This window comes from Kogia breviceps, chromosome 1, assembly GCF_026419965.1.
Source record: "Kogia breviceps isolate mKogBre1 chromosome 1, mKogBre1 haplotype 1, whole genome shotgun sequence".
Lineage (NCBI taxonomy): Eukaryota > Metazoa > Chordata > Mammalia > Artiodactyla > Physeteridae > Kogia > Kogia breviceps.
In genome coordinates, this window is record NC_081310.1 from 45,740,191 (window position 1) to 45,760,458 (window position 20,268).

The 20,268-nt window shown below is 46.3% G+C and overlaps 1 protein-coding gene across 2 annotated transcripts in view; it reads right to left on the reverse strand.

Annotated features, from left to right (window-relative positions):
- Positions 1-6,918: 6,918 nt before the first annotated feature.
- BRINP2 (BMP/retinoic acid inducible neural specific 2) overlaps positions 6,919-20,268 on the reverse strand; it is a 126,455-nt gene continuing 113,105 nt past the window's right edge. For both annotated transcript variants that reach the window (XM_059067762.2, XM_067031073.1), the window contains 4 exons: positions 16,003-16,108; positions 13,187-13,423; positions 10,502-10,724; positions 6,919-8,867 (listed from right to left, as the gene is read on the reverse strand). In XM_059067762.2, the coding sequence (XP_058923745.1) occupies positions 7,751-8,867; positions 10,502-10,724; positions 13,187-13,423; positions 16,003-16,108 (1,683 nt within the window). In that variant the 3' untranslated portion in view covers positions 6,919-7,750. The remainder of the gene's footprint in view (positions 8,868-10,501; positions 10,725-13,186; positions 13,424-16,002; positions 16,109-20,268) is intronic.

A 20,268-nucleotide genomic window follows, 5' to 3' on the forward strand; every position in this document is an offset into this window, starting at 1 on the left:
CAATGGAGTTTTAGATATGACACCAAAACAACGAAAGAAAAAAATAGATAAATTGGACTTCCTCAAAATTTTAAACTTTGTGCTTCAAAGGATCACTTTCAAGAAAGTGAAAAGAAAATCATACATATTATATGATTCCATTGATATGAAATGCTCAGAATAGGCAAATCTATAGAAACAGAAAAGAGATTTAGTGATTGCCAAGGACTGGGGGTCAGGGAGGAATGCAGAGTGATGGCTAATGGATAAAGGATTTCTTTCTTGGGTCAGGCAAATATTCTGGAATTAGAGAGTGGTGATTGATGCACAACTTTTTGAATAAGAACTACTGAACTGTACGTTTTAGAGGGGTGAACTTTATGGTTTGTGTATTATATCTCAATTAAATTCTTATTTGAAAATGAAAAGAATGAAGAGCAGGAGGGTGGATCTGGAATGCAAACATTAGGCTGACTCATCACCGTGTCTAGGAATATGTGCCTAGGTTCATGCTGCTCCCACTTCTTAGAACATTCCCCCACTTTTCTGCCTATCCATGTCTTCTACTTCTACTATAACTGGAATAGAGACTCTGCCTCCCTCATGTCTGTATCTAAAAATGTTATGGTAGTGCTATACCCTGGTTCCCCATCAAGGAATTCAACTAGGAATTGCCTGCAATCCAGTACTTGCTAGTAGTGCACTTAAGATGCGCTCTTTGAAAGAGACAGTCCAATGGGCATGTTAACTAGCCATTCTCTCTGATACTCCAAGCTCTATCACTCTAATAAGTTACAGCATCAGAAACAATGTACCTGGGCAGGCACAGGCATTTTGGTGATGAGTGATGTTATTATATTCTCTGCTTTTTTAGAGGATCTATATAAGAAATTATCTGTTTGAATGGCTTATCTATGTCTGCCACAAAACTGTAATTGAAGACCTTTTCTATTATATTACCCAGTGACCCTGATATAATGGCCCAGATGATACATTTCTCTGTTTCCAGGAAGAAGTCTGCTTTTGCAGTTGAGTAATATATTTCTTTTTCCTTTCCTTTGCTTTCCTTTACTTCTCTTTCCTTCCCTTCCCTTGCCCCCAAACATAGAAACTATCTAATGTAATATGTACTGTGAGCTTGCTCTACCCTTTATATGCTTTACCTTATTTTACCATCACAACATCCTATGATATCCACACAGTTATTGTCCCTCTTTTACAGATGTGCAAACTGAGGCTGAAAGAAATGAAATGACATATCCTGCCCCTCACAATGGTAAATGACAGAGATGGGATTTGAACCAAAGCAGCCTGACTCCAGAAAGCATGCTAAGTCCAGCTTCTGCTTTCACTTAGCTGTATAGCCTCTCCCAAGTTTTATTCTATAAGTCATCTACAAAATTTTCAAATTAAGGGAGTGTACATACTAAATGCATGTTTTTTAAAAATTCCCCACACCTCCTATCTGAAAATGCTTGCTAAATAACATTGATTGATTCATTCCTCCAAGTTTGAGATCCTTGGAAGAATGACCTTACATAAATTCTGGTGGCTGTTTTTATTAATGCAAGGGTAGTAATCGCACAGGCTGCAAGAGAGGAGGACAGAATTGAAAACAGAAATAATTCATTCTATTTCTTAGATTAGGTGCCTAGAGGTGGCATGGTACCTTAGCAGTCTGAAGTTTGGGGCCTCTGGCTGCTGCGGATTCAATCATCTCGTCTGACATAAGTTTCTGTAGAGTGACAAGTACTCCCTGTCCCACTTATGAACAGATTTACTCTGATAGGCTTGGGGGGAAAAGCCCTTTTCTCAGCCAGCATGATTCAGCTGGTCTGTGGGGCTGCTTACCCGTAAACACATTCACAAGCAAGCTAGCTCTCAGCCCACAGAATTTTGATTTAGTTAAGTTTCCTTTTTTCTTTCTCTCCTCTCTCCTTTCTTTTCTTAGACTATTGGTATATATATAGGTCAGGTACCTGCCTCCTAACTGGTTGAGAGATTAAAGACTAGGGGAGAACCAAGATTTTCATAAGTCAGGTCTGCACCTCCTGGCCAGACATCACTGACCTTTTGTTTCCTTAGCCCCTGTGCTTCCTAGGAGTCTCTCTCTCTCTTTTTTTTTTTTTTTTTTTTTTAAAGAGTCCTGAGAACTGCAGGAAGATAATAACAGGCATACTCTCTAAGAGTTTGCTCCTTCAAGCATGGTCTTCAGACCAGCAGCAGCATTGCCTGGGAGCTTCTTAGAAGTGCAGAATCTGGGCTCCCACAGACCTGCTGAATTCAAATTGCAGGTGAATCATACACACATTAAAGTTGGGAAGCCTTGATTATAGAACACTTCACCCTCCAGGGGAGGAAACATCTCCTCTAGCAAAGAGATCTCCCATGGCAGTAGCTTGAGTGTGTCTTGGCCTGCATAACAAGGTGCTGACATGGGGCTCAGGATCTACAAATAGGGGCACTATCTAGATGTAGTGTGTGCCTTCAGTGGGGCTCTGCTACTGTCATTGCTCTCTTCTGCCCTCCGAGAAGGGAGGCACACATTATATGTTAAATCTTTGCCTCATAAATATGTAAATCATATGGAGACCTGGAGTATTGCTTCCATAGTTATTAGAAGGTTCACAACAAATGTCACCAGTGTCTCTTCCAGGGAGTGATTTGCTCCCTTTCTGTGCTCCATCAAGACTTTGCACATCTCTACTAGAGAATGCACCACTCTGCTTTGTTAATGCATCCCCATCCCTCACGTTATATTGTACAATTCTTTCTGGCCCAAAAGAATACATAAAAGAAGGAAAAAGGGAAGAAAGGAAGGAGGGAGGGAGGGAGGGAAGAAATGGATTTGAGTTTTAGAGAACTGAAGGTACACATGTGTTCTGGATGTTGGAGAGCATGGAGCAAAAGTAGGGAGAGAAGTGAGTGCTCAGAAAGAGAAAGGAAGGAAAAATCTTAGGGAGGTAGGGATGAAGCTGTTGGGTTACAGATAAGGGGACAAACCAAGAATTAAGGTCGCTTAAATGTAAGTGTGGAGCCAACATGGGAATCCAGGTCTGTCTGAGGGCATATGCGTGTTCTGTACCACACTGCTTTTAACATCATGAATGGATAGCACTAGAAAGTCCCCCAGTACCTGCATAGCAAACCCAACTCCCTCGTCCACAGGGAAGCAAACTCCTAGAGAAGTGGAGTCACTTGCCCACAGTTACAAAACTGGCTGGTGGCAGAACCAGAACAAGAAACCAGAAGAAAGTTGTGTGTCTACAGCCCAGTCATACTACCTGAATTTTCCCATCTATCCTTCCAGGTCTGGAGTTAAGGCCTTACTTTTGTGCTTTGGGTGGCTCCTTCGGTCCACAGCCTCTTGCTCTTCTGTTGGAAGGAGTAAGGACTCTCAGGGCATATCAGAGTGTTGCCATGGTGATTGCAGCCTAAGGCCTTTGGAGGTTAGTGGTACCCAGATACCTCTAGCCTTTACACAGAAGATGTTTTGCAGAAAGTATCAGATTTGTAAATATATTCAAAGTCTAATTCATGGTCTCTAGAAAATAGCAAGAAATTGGAGGCAGGATGCTGTAATTAAAAAACATTGAGCTGATAGATTCATCAGGAAACTGGAAAGTTGATCCCTCTATCTCCAGCTTAGATGGAAACATGTCTACTCTGTGTTTAAAGCTTCTCAGGGGAGAAAGTTTTGTCTTTTTTCTTCACTTGTTATAGCAACTGATTATTTTTGCTAGAACCAATCCCAGAAGAAGATGTGAGGATATTCTTACCTCTTAGTAGTCCTCTTATGCTTCTTGGAAAATGGTCTCCCCTCCCCCACCTTCACACACCCAAGCCCTGAACTGGGTCCCTGTCATCTCCCAGGACCCAGATATCATATACTGGCAGAGAGAGGTAGAGAAGGAAGCAGATTAGACTGCTATTCCTAGCCCTGCTAATAGACACAACCTTGGGAAACTTCTTTCACCTTTTCCTCATGTCAGAAATCAGTAGACAGGACGACCTCTAAAAAACTTCCAACTCCAAAAATCTAATCCTCTATTTTGCCTCTGGGCTAAACTTCTAAGACTTATTTCTTCCTAAGGGCATTTTAATTTTCATACAAAATATAATGGCAAAAAGATCTCTTTTATATGCAAGAGAACAGACTTACATGATGAAATTACAAACATTGAAGGTGATTTTGGGGGGCAGGACAACATGTAGGTGATGTATTCCAACCATTCGTAAGGTAGCTCTGCCCATCATGACCACTATTTTCATATTTGTGAAAAGAATCCAAGAACCGGATGTGAACTATTCCTGACAGCCAGTATTTGAAGCAATCTTCATTTCTGTTTTTGGCTATGGATGCAAGAGTATGCATTATATTATCAGCAGCAGGTATTAAATGTATTATTTAGTGTTAGAGGTATTAGTCTCAAACATTAGGGCAGATTAGCACTTGATGTATTAGTTCTTTGGGGTTACAATTAATGCTTGAATTTCCGATTGTTATATCCAGTAACTGAATTGTGATTTGGCTCTGAATTCCACAATGAGTTCACCAACATTGACAAACCTAGTACTAATTAATTAATGACAATTCTTTATTTGCAACCGTGTCTGAGAAAAGATAACTCACATCTTCTGATTATTATAGACTCTTAAGGCAATCATTTGGGGACAGCCTTTCCTTATTATGGCATTTCTCAGCCTAGCTTTCTGAGAAACTCATGCTGAATTCATGGTTTCAAGCCTTTAAAAGCCTCTTAAGAAATCCTGCTCATCCCTTACTCGCCCCCTTCCTCCACCTGCCTTCTGGAAGCCAAGTCTTTGGTCTGCTGCTTTGATCCAAGCTCTTCTACACCAGATACCCCATCACTGCCTTGGAACACAGGAGTCAGACATCTGTCACAGATATCAGGTTAGTAGGTCAAATATAAACATGTCTACTACTGTAATTAATTATTAATGTCTTTTAGACCCTCTATCAATATGGTACTTGCTTCTGGGCTCAGAAGGGCACTCCTAAATATTTACCAACGTGTAATAGTACTTCTAGATGGAGCTGATACACTCAGCTTCATAGTTTAAACCTTCCAGCAGGCAAGAAGTGGAAATCTTTGCAACTAGATGCATATATTTCTAAAACCATATCACACCAGCATCTTGCCAGAACCTTCCTAAGACAAGGAGTCTGAGGTAAGGAGATGCAGCATCCTTCCTAATAACTCTATAGGTGGGCTTCTCCCCACCCCCGTCTGCTCTCTGATTCAGAGACTGACAGGTGAGGTTTCCCACCCCTCAGCTGTGGGACTGGCTCAGGTGGGATGTGCGCCCTCGTGTACTGACTCAGTTCCCACTGGGACAATCACCTTCATGCTACTGAGGATGCAACTGCTAATTTTGTGCACAGCGCTTTCTCAGTTGCTTTCCTCCCCACTCTGAATATTGCTGTGAACGGTGTGCCTTTAATTTGTGGGTGAAAGCCTCTGCCCACACACCCCTACAGCATATAGATATGCACACTCAGAATGCTACAATCAGACCCTCCTATCTGCCTTACACCTCTCAAACTCCATCCTGGGAAGGTATCAAAGCCTCCCTACCAGTTGTAACCCCTTTCCCAACAAAAGCACACTCCTCTGGCACATCAACACCCCCACTGATGAAAATGACATCTGTTAGTTCCATCTTCCACAGACGAGGAGCTTGACATAAACTCCCCAAAGTAAGCAGCAGCTGCACCAGAAATAGGCAGCCAATACCTGTGTTCATTCCTAAATCATTCCATCACTCTGTATTTCTACATTAGAAGCCTTCAGGGGAGTTGTGAAGAAAGAAATGCCCTAGGCTGCTTATCTACCAAGGATTTCAGGTCCTCCTGGATCGATGGTGCAGTAATAGACTGCTGAATTCCTCTCTTGGCAACAATAAACGTAGATGGCTCTGGGCAGAGAGACATGACCATCCTTTCTGTCTCCCGGTTCATTTTGTACCAACCAAGATGTACCACAGGTAGGAAATGAGGTACTTAGTATTTACGTGGTGACTTTCGCCTGAATAAAATGGGGGTTGTCATGCCTACACATTTGTACTTGGATCATGTGGAGGACAGAGAATTGGTTCTCTAAAAGATCTGCTATGAAATGCTTCTCATACCACCTGGGGGAGGCACTAAAGGAGAATGATGCATTTTTCTGTGTGGCTTATGTCAAACCTGATTTTTAGGCTGGAAAAGTAGTAATCAGACAGAATGGAGAAAACCAAGGCCATGTCTGCATGGTTCCCAATTTCCTCAAAGGCGATCCCAGACCATACGATGCAGAAGATGAAAAATTCTCCTGATGTCCACAGCAGCGCAGGCAAAGAGGAACCCCTGTTAGCAGGTATTTGCCCGAGGCACAGAGGCTACAGTTCTCCTGGAAAGCAAGAACTTTTCTACTACTCTCCTGATAGTGGCCTATCCTGGTTGTCGGACCTGTGTTAGCCCTCACACCTGGGAAAAAAGGAGGTGGGCAAGCCAGATAACTCTGCAAGAGTTTTGCCTCACTCCATTCTTTATTTAATGTCAATTTCCCTCTCTCTCTCTCTCTCCCTCCCTCCCTCTCTTTCTCTCTCTCTCTCTCTCCCTCCCTCCCTCTCTCTTTCTCTCTCTCTCTCTCACACACACACACACACACACACACAGTCAAGCCAGACATGCACGCACTTGTGTGTACATGGATCAACCAGCCTCCCACATAGCAATATCCTCCATCCATGGACACCCAATTTTTAAAAATCCAGGCAGCCCAGGGAACTATACTCTTTTTTCCCCCTCTACTCTCTCATTTTTCCCCTAAAAAACGGCCTTTTAAAAACATATATATATTAAACCAAGCAAGTTTTTACTCATATGTTCATGTGGCTGGAGCAGATTGACAAGAAAAACAATCACAAAATAGATATTTTTTGGTGTTTTTTTTTTTTTTTTTTTTTAAAAAAAGGACATTTCCCTATACATTGTCTCTAACTTGACAGAGCTGCTTTCTTGGACAGAACAGATGCTGTTAGGAGAGGAGCTGTGGCTGGACCACGAGGGGAACGTGGAGCCAGCCAGGCCCTGACACTGGGGAGGCCAAGGAAGCAAGGGGGCCGAGGGAGAGGGAGGGCAGCAGGGCTGCCTGGCTGCCCTGAGTGGTCCTCCGTGGGTGTCACTTCCTGTTTCCCCAAGGGAGCTGGCTTGAGGAACGGTCCGTGTCTGGAGGGCTCGGAGGAGGCGGCAGGGAACAAAAAGTAAGAACCACTGTGGGGAATCATGAAACAACGCCATTTAAGAAATCTGGCTAAAAAGAATACAAAAGTGACTCCACAGAGGGGGAGGTGGTGCTCTCACCCCTCCCATTGTTGTTCCCTCTTGCTTTCTTGAATGCTAAGAATCACTTTTAAGAATCTGTGTGTTACACAGCTGGGCTGGTTCCTTTTCTGAAGCTCTCCCTCGGCTCCCTCTCCTTCAGCTGCATTCATGTGAGAAAGCACCGACTTCACAGATCCAAGGCTGCTGAGTGCTCGCCTCCCCTTGTGAGTGTGTGTGTGTGTGCACACGCGTGGTGTGTGCATGTGTGCAGCGGCTGTTTCCTTCTCTCCTGCCTGCTTCAGTTCAAGCCCCGAGCCCCATCTGCTGGGTGCAGACAGTCTTAAGGGAACACCCCGTTGGCACTAAGGTGAGGGCTTAGATCTTTGCACCCAGGACTCATGGATCCCCCCCTCCCTGCCCGGCACTGGAGTGGGTCCCCCATTAGCTACAGAGTTTGCCTGTCTCATACTCCACAGGGTTTGGCAGCTTGGAGTTGAAAGCCCTCAGAGAGGACTGAATCCTGCCCACCTCATTGTTGGCCAGCTTGAGGCGATGCCGGAGCAAGCAGGAGAAAAGGTCAAGCCGCACCTTGCCAGGTGGAGAAAGCTGGTTGACCCGGTCCCTGAGCTCGATGAGCTGCAAGAGGGCAGAGTCCTGGGAACCTTGAGTGTATGGGTAGTCTAACTGGAGAATTAAGTCCCGGATGGCGTCCGGGTCAAAGGGCAGGCTGTAGCCAAAGACCTGCAAGGTGTTGATTTTCATGTAGCCCAAGTTCTTGGAGGGATCGGTCATCTCCAGAGGCTCGTAGTAGATTGTCTCATTGGAGCTGTCATCCAGGGACTTGATTCGGCTCCGTAGGTAAACATGGACTGTCTCAAAGAAGGTCTTCCACCTATTGCCCAAGGTAATAGTCCAGTTTTGGCACTGGGCAGCGGCATCCACATTAGTCCTTTCCCAGTCTGGGAAATTGCCCTCGTTCACGGGCATGAACCAGCTCTCAGAGTGGCTGCCCCCAAAGGGGTTGACGTAGATGGCCATGACAGGCTCCAGGGTGCTGTTCTTGGTGAGGCAGATCTGCAGGGACAGGGCCAGCATCACGTGCACCAGCCCAGGCTTGTACTTGTTGCTCTTCAGGGTGAGCAGCATGCGTTTCCTCCAGGAAGGGTCGAACCAGCTGCCCAGGCGCATGTCATTGCTGATGAAGATGGAGTGCACCTCGATGCGGCTGTCCCACTTCTGCAGCAGGTACTTCAGCTCCAGGTCCTGCAGGTCTGTCTCCAGCCCCAGAAAGTTCTCCAGCGACTCGGCCACCTCGGGGCGGCACAAGCCCTGGGCGAGCACGTAGCCTGGGTTGCAGCTCCCACAGCGTGTGCTGTTGTCTGGGGCACAGTGGGCACAGGCGGGCCCTTCGCCCAAGGCACAAGGGATGGGGCCCTGGCAGGAAGACTGGTCGTAGGGGCAGGTGCAGCTGTGGCTCTGTTCCAGGAAGGTGCCAGGGAAGGTGCTGTCTCCACAGTAGAGGAGGGACTGGATACGGTTCCACCAGTAGGACAAAGACCTTTGGGAGGGGGGATAAAAATGAAACAAGAGTCATAGGAAGCCAAACACTGCTGCTTCCCTGAGGGTGGCAGGAGATTTGACTAATAGGTGATAAGGAAGATAAAAGCCCCAGGTTCTCTGAATGACAGAAACCCTACTTTACCACTTTGGGATAACCGAACAAGTCCTGGAGCTGGGTGTCAGATGGTTCAGCACCAGAAATGTTTGACATCAAATTGTGCTCCTCCCTCCAAAGTACCATCTCCTTCCCTTATTCAAAAGCCTACAGAAGGTCTGCAACGTCTTTCGTATCCAATCTAGATTTCAGCCTCTTAAATAAGATCTTCCAACAACTGGCTCTCCAAACTTTCCAATGTCATGCCAACCTCTTTCCCCTCTTCACAGTCTCTGTCCTTTCTAGAACTCTCCCACCAAGGATAGGACTTTTCTATGGCTGGCTCCCTCTTAAGGTTTAGACTTCAGCTCTTATGATACCTCCTCAAAGAGGTCTTCAGTTACTCCCCTGTCCAAAGCACCACCCAGTCCCTCTCTGTCACATCGCCCTGCTTTGATGTGATCCACAGCAGTGTTCATTATCAAAATGGATTGTGTTTATTTATTGTTGACCTGTTCAGAGATGGCTTCCCTGCAAATGCCATGAAAGCAGGGACCCTGCATTATTCCCCAACATATTCTCAGAAACTAGGATTGGTCCTGGTGCCTGGTAAGCATTTCCTAACTATTTGTTGGAAAAAAAAAAAAAAAAGAACCTTTCTCAAATGCCCTTGCTGGTCTGTCCTCTCACTCATATGTCCCTCGTTACCTGTGCCTCAGTTAGAAGTGCACCCCTGGGTTGCTGTGAGGGCAGCACCCCCGCCCCCCCGGAATGCTCTGGCTCATATGCACCAGCCCACTTCCATTTCCTCCCACACAATCTGGCCAAGAGGTCCTTCTCCTGGGCGGCTTTTCTCTCTGACCTTTACTCTTATTAGACTATGCCTTTGACTTATGGTCCACGAACATGCTTTTAAGTGGCTGCCACATAATAATTTTATAATTTTGATGTTCCTGTATATTTATTATATCTTCTCAATTAACAAGTATCCCTCACTGCTTAATATTAGGACATACGAGGTGGACTTAATAAAGGCTTGTTGGATGCACGTGTGAATGAGTGGATGGATGCATGAGGGCCTGTGACAATCCAGCCCCACTCTGTTCCCGAGGGCACAGGGCCTCAGCTCGCTTCCCTCCTGTGACTCAGAGCAGAGTCACTTGTTGGAAACAATCTACTGTGCGTGTTTCTCATCATACGCAATTGGTCTAAAAGCTTTAACTCCACCCTTTTCTTTCCTAAAAGACTTACTAAAATAGAAATGAGTAAGTGAGAATTAGAGTATTATTAGAATAACATTCAAATCGACTATAATTTATATAAAAGTAAAATTAGCGTCTCTGTTTCTTTTTCTCTCTCTCACTTAGGATGCAACTCATAACTGAGAATGACACGCAAGTAGGTCAAGATGACAGGAGACTCTAACAGGCCGTGTGTGGGTCAGCATGCCCAGCTCTGCTGTGTTGGACAGGGGTCCTCCCCGGCCTCAGTGGCCGTCGTGGGTGACGTGCTCTGGCTCGGGCATCTGGGGTGCTCACCTCTCCTTTGGCAGGCGGAAGCGGGGCTGCCGGTGGCAGCGCTTGCAGAGGTTGAAGAGCCGGCGGATGATCCGATGGGTCTTCTTGAACAGCACTTTCAAGCTGGCTCCCAGCTGCTGGAAGCGGTGCTGGAGGCTGGTGTCCATGGCCCAGAACTGGGAGATGGCTGTGGAGTTCAGGAACCTGTCGTCCGGCAGCCGCTTCAGCAGGGCCTGGAATTCCTCTGTGGGTAAGAACACGAGAGCTGAGCTGAGGGGCACCTGGATGGGCAGGAGGGACCTCTCCGCTACCCCCAGACCCAGCCGGCCCTTCAGTCACTGTATGAGGAAGGAGGCTTCACATCCACCCTCCCGGGCCCTTTTCTTTCTTTCTTTCCAAACAGCCTTATTCAGAGATGATTGACATACCTTAAGATATGGATTCTTTCCCATCCTTCCTGTTTCTAATATGCTTCTGAATTTCAAAACACATCTCTGTCACCACCTACGGGGCCAATGACCTTGGGATGCATCTCTCTTGCCCTTTATACCGCCTTATAACTCATGCACAACCTTCCTCAATCTCACCACCGCACCCTTAGGGCAGGTGTGAGGCACTCATGTAGGTGAGGGCGGGCGAGACTGGCAAATGCAGACACAGAAGAGGGAGCACCCAGCTCAGAAGTCTTCTTAGAAGCCTTTCAGTCCCTGAGACCAGCCTCTTCCCTCCGTGTCCTTCTCTCTGACTCTAGGACACCTTTCCTCTCTTTTTGAGATTTACCTCTTGGCCAGACACCCATTCTTTCTTGAAGCTAATCCAGAAGCAATGTGCTCTCTGGTTCTTAGCTCCCACTGCAAAGTCTGAGTCCTCCTCAGAGCTTCCTGGGCACAATGTGTTTTCTGAATTCATGCTCAGATCTCTGTCCATGGACCTGCTTTTCCTTGGAACCGGCAGCCATCACGTCTCCTGATGGGGGTCTGGATAGTCCTCCTTCACTCACTGGCAGTAATTCATAGTGCTGAAAGCCCAAAGTCCTTTCCCACATACTCGAGCATTACCTAACACATCCCACCACCATTGGTCCAATGCAGCTGGGGGGCCGGAATATGATATTCTCCTTAGCAACTGAATGCCTTGTTTAAGACCTGAGATGGCAATGCCTGGGGCCTCAGCTCATTCTGATTTCTCAAGCCCCTGGTTCTTCATCCCCCACCCAGATGACTGGAAAAAATCACACCTAGTAATGACATTAACAACTAGTAGTGTGTGCATAGTTCTTTTTATAAAACACTTAGGTATACAAAACAGCACAGAGAAGGACAAGATAAACTCCCATGTGCCCACCACCTAGAGTTTGCTGTTTTGCCGTACTGAATTCAGATTTTTTTTTTTTAGAGAAATAAGGCAAAGCAAATGTACTTGAAGGCCCTAAACTTCCCCCTCCATCTTTATCTAGATGTAACTACTCTCTTGAATGGTTTCTTTATTACTATATTTTTTAACGTTTTCTAAAATATTTATCCATAAAAATATTAAGTATTGGCTGGTATGTTTTAAACATCAAATAAATAGTACTAAATGTTTTATATTTAATGTTATTATAGTATTACATATAAATGTTATATAAATACAAATATGTATATAATACGTAACTTTCATTTGTTTTATCCAATATTGTTTTTTGAGATATATCCATATAACTATTACTCATTTAATATTGAAATGTATGAGTATATCATGCAGAGTTCTTTATACTTTAATTTTATCTGCATTGCTCCATATGAGCCATCCATCCACCTATCATTATCATTTTCCCTCATTTACAGATGAAGAAATGGAGGCACTGAGGAGCTTCATGGCTAAACCAAAGTCATACAAAGGATCAGTAATAAGAGTGCATTAGGTCTGTCCAAGATGTTATAACAAAATACCACAGACTGGGTGGCTTATAAACAACAGAAATGTATTTTTTCAGAGGCCAGAAGTCCAAGATCAGGATGCTGCTGGCAGGTTCTGGTGAAGGCCCTCTTCTGGGTTGCAGACAGCAAAATTCTTGCTGGGTCCTCATGTGTTGGAAGAGGTAAGGGATCTCTCTGGGGCCTCTTTTATATGAGCACTGATCCCGTTCATGAGGGCTCGGCTCTTATGACCTAATCAAATCCCAAAGTCCCCACCTCCTAATACTATCACCTCGGGCATCAGATTTTCCACATATGAATTTGAGGGGATACAAACATTCAAGCCATAACACGGAATAAGAACTCAAAACCAAGTCCTCTGAATCTAAGTCTCAAGGTGACATTGATATCAGTTATAACTGCAATAAGCAATCACCAGCATGTACTAGGTGCCTCCTAGAAACATGCTATGTGCCTCATTCATTCAACAAATATTCACTGTGCACCTTATGTGCAGGCACTGTGGAATCTGTGGCAAACAAGAGAGACAAGGCCTATGGCCTCAATTATATTTACCTTAGCTTATTAAGTCCTTGAAATGCATCACTTTGGTAGGTATTAGGTCTGTTTGCATATACAAAAAAAGAAAATGAGTTCAGACTTGGGGTGGTCACATAACCTGCTGAAGGTCACCCAGCCAGTTAAGTGGCCGAGCCAGGAGCCAAGCTGAGAGCCCCGGGTTCTTATCCCGCACCTCTCAGCCACCTCCCATTGACAGGGAGGAAATCTGGGCTGACTGACTGCTCACCTGACTCCTCAAACTGCTGGTTGTGAGTCACCCAGGAGTCCTGGATCTGCAGCAGGCTGTCCTCCATGGCCTGGATGTCAGCGTCAGGACAGTTGCATTCTGGGAAGGTGGGGCTGCACTTGCACCAACAGTCATTCTCCTTGCAGATGAGCTCGCCCTCAGAGCTGCATGTGATGTAGCTGAGCGCAGCGGTCACGAAGCGCTCCCGCAGGTACTCGGGCAGCAGCACCTGCAGGCCTAAGGAAAGGACGTGTCGGGGAACTGCCGGGCAGGGCCAGGGAGTACTCGGTTTCCCACACCCAAGGCTGCAGGATCCCCAGCTGGGGTTCTGCTGACTTGTGCATCCTGGGCCCAAAAATGGCCACCGTAGGCCCTGATCCTGCTGAGCTGGTTGGGACAGAGGGTTATTGCTGTCCCAGTGACAGATGGGGCACGTCAAAGCTCAAGCCTTCGTCAAACCCCTCACATCAGCCAAATTGAGAGCGTGCATATCATATGAACGGGCTTATTGGCTACACGTCAGCGTTTCTAGGATGGAAATGGGAAGATGTTTCAGATAAAGAAAGAGCTTATAGCCCTCGTGGGGGAAGAATCAAGGCTTGATGGGCTTTTTTGCTCTGCCTCCAATTGCCATCCTGTTTCTAGCTTCTCTGAGATGAGCGGCAGGCCTCCTAGGCTACTTCTGAATGCTGACTCTCCTGGGCCTCCCACCTTAGCCCCGATGACCAAGGAGGCTGCCCTGCTGAGGAGGTAGGGACAAGGTGTTGTGGGTACACAGTGGCCAGGCACTACACCAAGCACTTTCCATATACAACTACAAGCAACACTGTGGTCATACTGAGGCTCTTATAATGAGGAAATCCCAGCCCAGTGACCATGGTGACCTGCTCAAGTCACAGTGCTGGGAAAGTCAGCTTGGTGTCAGACCCTGTCCTTGTCCCATTGGGTCATACTGCATAACTGGGACTGGCTGCCTATCTCAGGGTTTAACCCTTAACACGATGTGAAAGCAAGATGGCGATGGATGCCCCAAGTTCAGTTGAGCCTGGATAGATATGAATGTCTCTCAGCTCTTTTCTAATTAGCTGCCTCTGGTCTTGAATATAACCCACTAAATTGCTCCAAGCTTCAGCTTTCCTACCCATCTGTGGTGGATATTGGTTCACCAGCAGCAGAATAGACTCCTAGTTGGCTTCAAGCCACACAGGGCGGCTGTTGGAAGCATATCAAGAGGTGAATGAAGGACGGGCATGCCTTTGGTTGCAGCCCAGCCCGGTTTGAGGTCAGACCTGCAGGAGGCTCTCCCAACAGGGACACTGGGAAAAACTGTGCCAGGAGAGGGAGGGACGCGGGGACTTCTGGACGGGATGAGCTCCCCATTCATCAGATGTCTGCCAGCTCTTTCTTGCCACACCCTTGACCTTGTCCTTGGCAGGAAATCAGAGAGCCCAGAGTATGTAACCCAGTCTCGGCAGACCTCAAAATATAACTTAGAATTGCAGCTGCGGTAGATGTTTGTTGTTCTTGTTTGTGATCTACCTCCTGTTCTGAACTGCTCCTAAATTTTCCTTTCTTGACGATGTGCCCAGCGTGGCACTTGAGCAGCCCTCCCCATGCACACTGTCCACATACGCTTGCTTTCAACACTCACGCCTCTCCAAGTCCTTTCCTTTCACCTCCCCCATTAGCTCCCTCCTCCTCACCGTAACATTTCCTATTGCTACAAAATAAGTGCCCCGAGCAATGTCTGCATGAGTGATGGGCTATAAAATTAAATGGCATAAACTATTTCAAATGAACCACCAGACACTCTGAACTTCACTCATCACTCATTTCCAGACACAAACCCAGCCCATCCAGGGACCTAAGAGAACAGGGATGCTAATTACATTGGGCGGCTTTAAATACAGGAGTCTTTTCCTCCTTTTTGTATGTTTCTTGATGCCTAAAGCATTGAGGGGTTATGTCTGGCTCAGGCTGCCTGGAATTTGTAATCATAGATCCTGGGTGATGGCTATTGATTTTATAATACCAAGACAATAATATCTTAAACAGAGTCCAACTCAGGCCTTAAGAAGAATGAACTTTTCCCATTGCCAAAGAGCTCTGTCTGAATCAGTCTGCATGGCTCTGCCCCCAGGATGCTTTGGGGCCAGAGAGCAGGAGCTGAGTGCCTCCCCTTATCTCCCAGCCTCCAGACCTAGGGTCGTTCCCCTTCCTCTTGCTTTTCTGTTTCTGCCTGTTCTGTCCCCAGTTAGGGCTCCTATTCCTCTCAAACTCTTCTCCTGGCTTTGATCTCCCATTGAAGACTGCAGACTAGTAACAGAAAACAGGGAACACTCTCAGGGTAACCAATGGTCCCACAGTTTGTGTAGCTCTTAGTCAAGCTAGAGACAGTACCCCATAACCACTCTGCAAAGGCCAGCTATTCCCCAGTGTGTACTTAGGATAAAGCAGAGCGTTCTTTGGACAACAAAGGAGATCGCCAACGAGATCAAGGTGTATGACGATGGATGTGCTGTTGCTGTAGGATAGTGACAGAGGTCTTGGGAAGGACTGGGAGGTGGGAGGATCTGGGTGTCCAGTGGTTTGAGCAACGGTCGAGGTGTAAAGTGAACCATGTCAGAAGTTTTCTCAAAAGAATGATGGAAAGTTGTTAAATACAAGTTCCAGAACTAGTGGTAGGTAGTTCTTGTCTTCAGAAAGGTTTAGCCAAATGGGGCAGGAAGGACTTTTTCCTTTTGGTGATCTAAGTGTTTTGTTTTTTGTTTTTTTACGGTGTATGGAAAGTGTGAAAACGTCACAGGGCACCTTACCAAGTAACTGCACTTTGTTCTCCGGACTCTGTACCAGGACAGAGCTGACCGAGTCCAGGTTGTCGTAGTTGCTGCAGCCCAGGGGACCGGTCCTGGTCTCCGTGACCTAGAGAAGGAAGGGCAGGGGGTGGGTTTATATAACAAGCTGAGACCTTCCCTTGGCACTTCCCTTTTCCGGTCAGCCAATCTCAGGCTCTATTTCCTGTCCTGGACCAGCCCGAGGAAGGGCATGTATCTCCCTACCCCAGGAGCGTAAAGCCACTTTTCCCCTTGTTCTAAGACAGGGAGTATCAGTGGTATAGGGCTGGCAGCAGGAGTTGTACATAATTGGAAACCTTTCAGAGGGAACCAGAGGGAATTTGAGTCTGGGAAGAGGAAACTCAATGTAGGCAGTGGAAGCTGGACCTTTGTGTTGGAGTTCCCCCTTCTCCTCCCCCAGAGGAAGAAAGGAGGCCAGATGAGGATGCTGTCAGCCCGCTGGTGAGCCCAGCTGCATCCACTTGATGTGGTGCTCACAGGCTTTAGGGATCCCGAAGATGAAAAGCACTAGAGAAATATGAGTTATAAGTATTATTATTAATATTAAACATTTAAGTCCCACCTTGGCACTGAGACATCCTTAGAGAAAATCAGCCATGGGCTTACTGCATATTTTAATAAGCATATTAAATATACATAAACTCTTATAGCTATGTAATATTCCAAAACACCGCAGTCATTTTAAAATATTATAAAGTTGGCCTATCAGTTTTTCCCTGATGTTTAAAGTATAAGATGAAAAATGGGGAGCTTTAAATGCGCTGAAATAATTATGTAATAAGAATGATGGGGACCTGAGGCCCTTTCTTCTCAGGATCTCCAGAGGCTTTGCCAAAAATCAATCAACCAATCAACGAGTATTTATTGGGCAGCCACTGTTCAATTCCCTACAATTTAGCAAACATTCATAGAGTGCCTTTCTCGGAGTTCTTCAAGGAAATTGGCCTTGATACCTCTGACCTCCTCTCCTAGCTCTGGGCACCTCTGCTCCGCAACAAGCATACAACTTGCAGTCTTCCATCCTTTTCTGCGAGTATTTAGTTAAAGACTAGGTCCTCCACACACTAAAGGCTCCACAGAGGTAAGCTCGTAGTTATTTTGCTCACGATGTTGTCAATAGCACTTAACAGGGTGCCTGGCACATAGCAGGTACTCAATGAATTAGAGAATGTATGAGTAATCTGTTCCAGGCTTTGCGGGGTGGAGAGGTGGGCACAAAGGTGTACAAGTTATGTAGTGTGTCCTCCAGGAGGTTACAACCTGTGGGGGAGGCAGGTACATATCCAACTGACTGATACACATCCACCTCGAGCAGAAGCAAAGTGTCATGAGGAGGGCTTCCCTGGTGGCGCGGTGGTTGAGAGTCCGCCTGCCGATGCAGGGGACACGGGTTCGTGCCCAGGTCTGGAAAGATCCCACATGCCGCGGAGCGGCTGGGCCCGTGAGCCATGGCCGCTGAGCCTGCGCTCCGCAACGGGAGAGGCCACAACAATGAGAGGCCCGCGTACCGCAAAAAAAAAAAAAAAAAAAAAAAAAAAAAAAAAAAAAGTTTCATGAGGAGCCCTGCGGAAACCACAGCTCTAAACAAGGGAAGGAGTTTAAAGGAGACACCAACTGACTTGGTCTTTAAAGATAAGTAGAAAGTGGACAAGAAGAGAAGGGAGGGAAAGTACTCTCAGAAAAAGAAGGGGCAGCATCCCTGGTGGTCCAGTGGTTAGGACTCTGGGTTTTCACTGCTGAGGGCCCGGGTTCAATCCCTGGTTGGGGAAAACTAAAACCAGGGATTGAACGGCGCGGCCAAAAAAATAAAGAAGGGGCAGCATGATCTACAAGCCATGGGCTGGAAAGTGTGTAGTGTAATTGTCTGCCATCCTACTAGTTACCGTGGTGAATACCAAAGTGTGAGTGACATGTTTAAAGAGAATTTAGTATACTTAGTCTTAAAAAATACACATGGAAGAGAGTAATTAAGTGAGAGATGCTATGACACAGACTAATACAGTAAAGAGAGAGACGGGAGAGAACCCTGTAGCTTAAAGCAGTCTGAGAAGGCTTCATGGAGAAGGTGATCCATAAATTGGTCTTGAAGGATGAGGAGGGATGTGAGGGAAGGGGGCAACTGGGAGAAAAAGAGGTAGCTGCAGACCAAGACCAAGGGGAAGCAATAGACACAGTGCATGGGAGGCAGCAAGACCCAGCATGGATCGGGGACAGGATCAAGGCCATGACAGAGGCAGGAAACCTCTCCACAGTTTCCAAGTTCATCCTCCAAGATCATGCCATTTAACCTTCTCATGAAGTCTGAGACAAATCCCACTACTATCACTCTTCAAAGAAGGAAACTAAGGTGCCGAGAGTTATAGTACCCGAGACCAAAGAGCTGTTGAGTAGCTGAAACAGGATTTTGACGTTTGAGTTCTCAGACTCCAGTTCAAAGCCCTGTGCCTCCTGTGAGGGCACGTCAAAGGGCTGCAGAAAATTAAAATGAGGTAAACCCATTTAGATGATATCACTGTAAAAAACAAGTGTAAACAGACCAGTTCATCCAAAGTATTTTAGTGATCTGCCCTCTCTTCAGAATGTGAACATGGGGTAAGACAAATTGTATACACTTTAGATATTATCCTATATTACAGATGAGGAAACCAAGGCCAGATAGGTTAAATGATTTCTTCAAAGTCACACAGCTAGTCACCTGCAGGGCTACGATTCATTTGACTCATTCATTTATTCTTTCACTCATTTATTCATCCATTACATATTCAAGGAGAATCCAAAACTCACAGTGAGTAAGACAAGGTCACTACCATAAGGAGTTTACAGACAAGGAAACATGTTTCTATAATCCTGGTGTTCCACGTGAGCCTACCTCCTACCACAGGTGGGCACTTGGTGCTGAATAATGTCTCTGTATTGAGTGAGTTGGTGATTGGCTAGTTGTCAAACTGCAGTGGGAAGTCAGAGTCAGGCTTATGTCAAGGTAAAGTCTTCTTTATCTATACGGTGCAAAAATTCCTATAAGAAGAGCTGTGGCCAAGGGCTAGCCCAGCTATTCTGGGAAACCCTGCCTCTCTTGGAATGGGGTGGGCTGAAGGGCAGAGTGGGATGGTGAGTGTGGTATTTGGGAGACTGGCCTGTCCCCAGCTCCAGGTAAGCTGGCCACCATACTGTCCTGAGTTCTGCACTGGCTTTTCTATCCACCCACTCCTGAGTTGAACACTCACCAGCAACAGGTGAGAAAGCGACACACCTTATGCAGAAGTAGGATGACTCCCAAGGGGGCAAATATAGCACAGCCACTTTCCTCCCCTTTATCCTACCACTATGCCTACCTATCTACCACCAACCCATCAGCTTCCCAACCACCCCCCCCACCGCCATCTTGTTCAATATTCTGGGACTGGCTCTGATGCGATTTTCTGACCTTTACTTTGCTATTTCCAAAGGTCAGTTCTGCAAGAGGATAATCAATTAGGTAAGTCATTGAAAGGGTGTGAGTAGCTCCAGTTTGTTAATTGTAGCACAAGAATAGGAATGAGGAAGAGACAAAGACCATGATCCCCCTGTTCATTTCCTGTTAGAGGAAATGACTCAAGCCAGATCTCCACGAGCGAGGAAGCCTCACTCAGGTTTTACTAGATCCCAAAGTCATTGCTTTTTCCCCTGCTACTCTGCTCTGAACCACCTCTGTCTTCCCTACAGAAGCAAGGAGGTGGGAAGGAGAAGGGGAGCTGGAGAGGGTCCTCTTGCAAATATTGCCTGAGCACTGACTTGATAAGCAGGATGAGCTCAGGACCCCTCCCCTCGAGTGATTAAAGTCCCAGAGTCTCTGGCAGGTTGGAGAACCCCGTGCCTCTCCCTGTAGAAGGGGCAGACAGCTTTGGAGGATTATAAAGAGGGCTCCCAGAGGTAATGGAAAGTGCAGCTCACTCAGGCACAAACATTCAAAGAGCGCCTCAGATAAGCTTTCAGGAGAAAATAATTGTGTGCTAATTGGTCTGTTGATAGATACAGTCCTGCCTTCAGAAAGCCCTGATGGATCTCAGGTTCATTAGCACATCCAATTTTCCATAAATGCCAGATTGTGCAAACCCTCGTTCCAGTGAGCCTGCTCTCCTCCCCTGCCCTTAACTCCCTGGCTGCTCTTGTCCTACCTAGGGGGGCACCTGCGAAGCTAAGCTGGAGTGAAATGGGCTTCTAATTGTGAGCGATAGGGCTGGCCAGGAG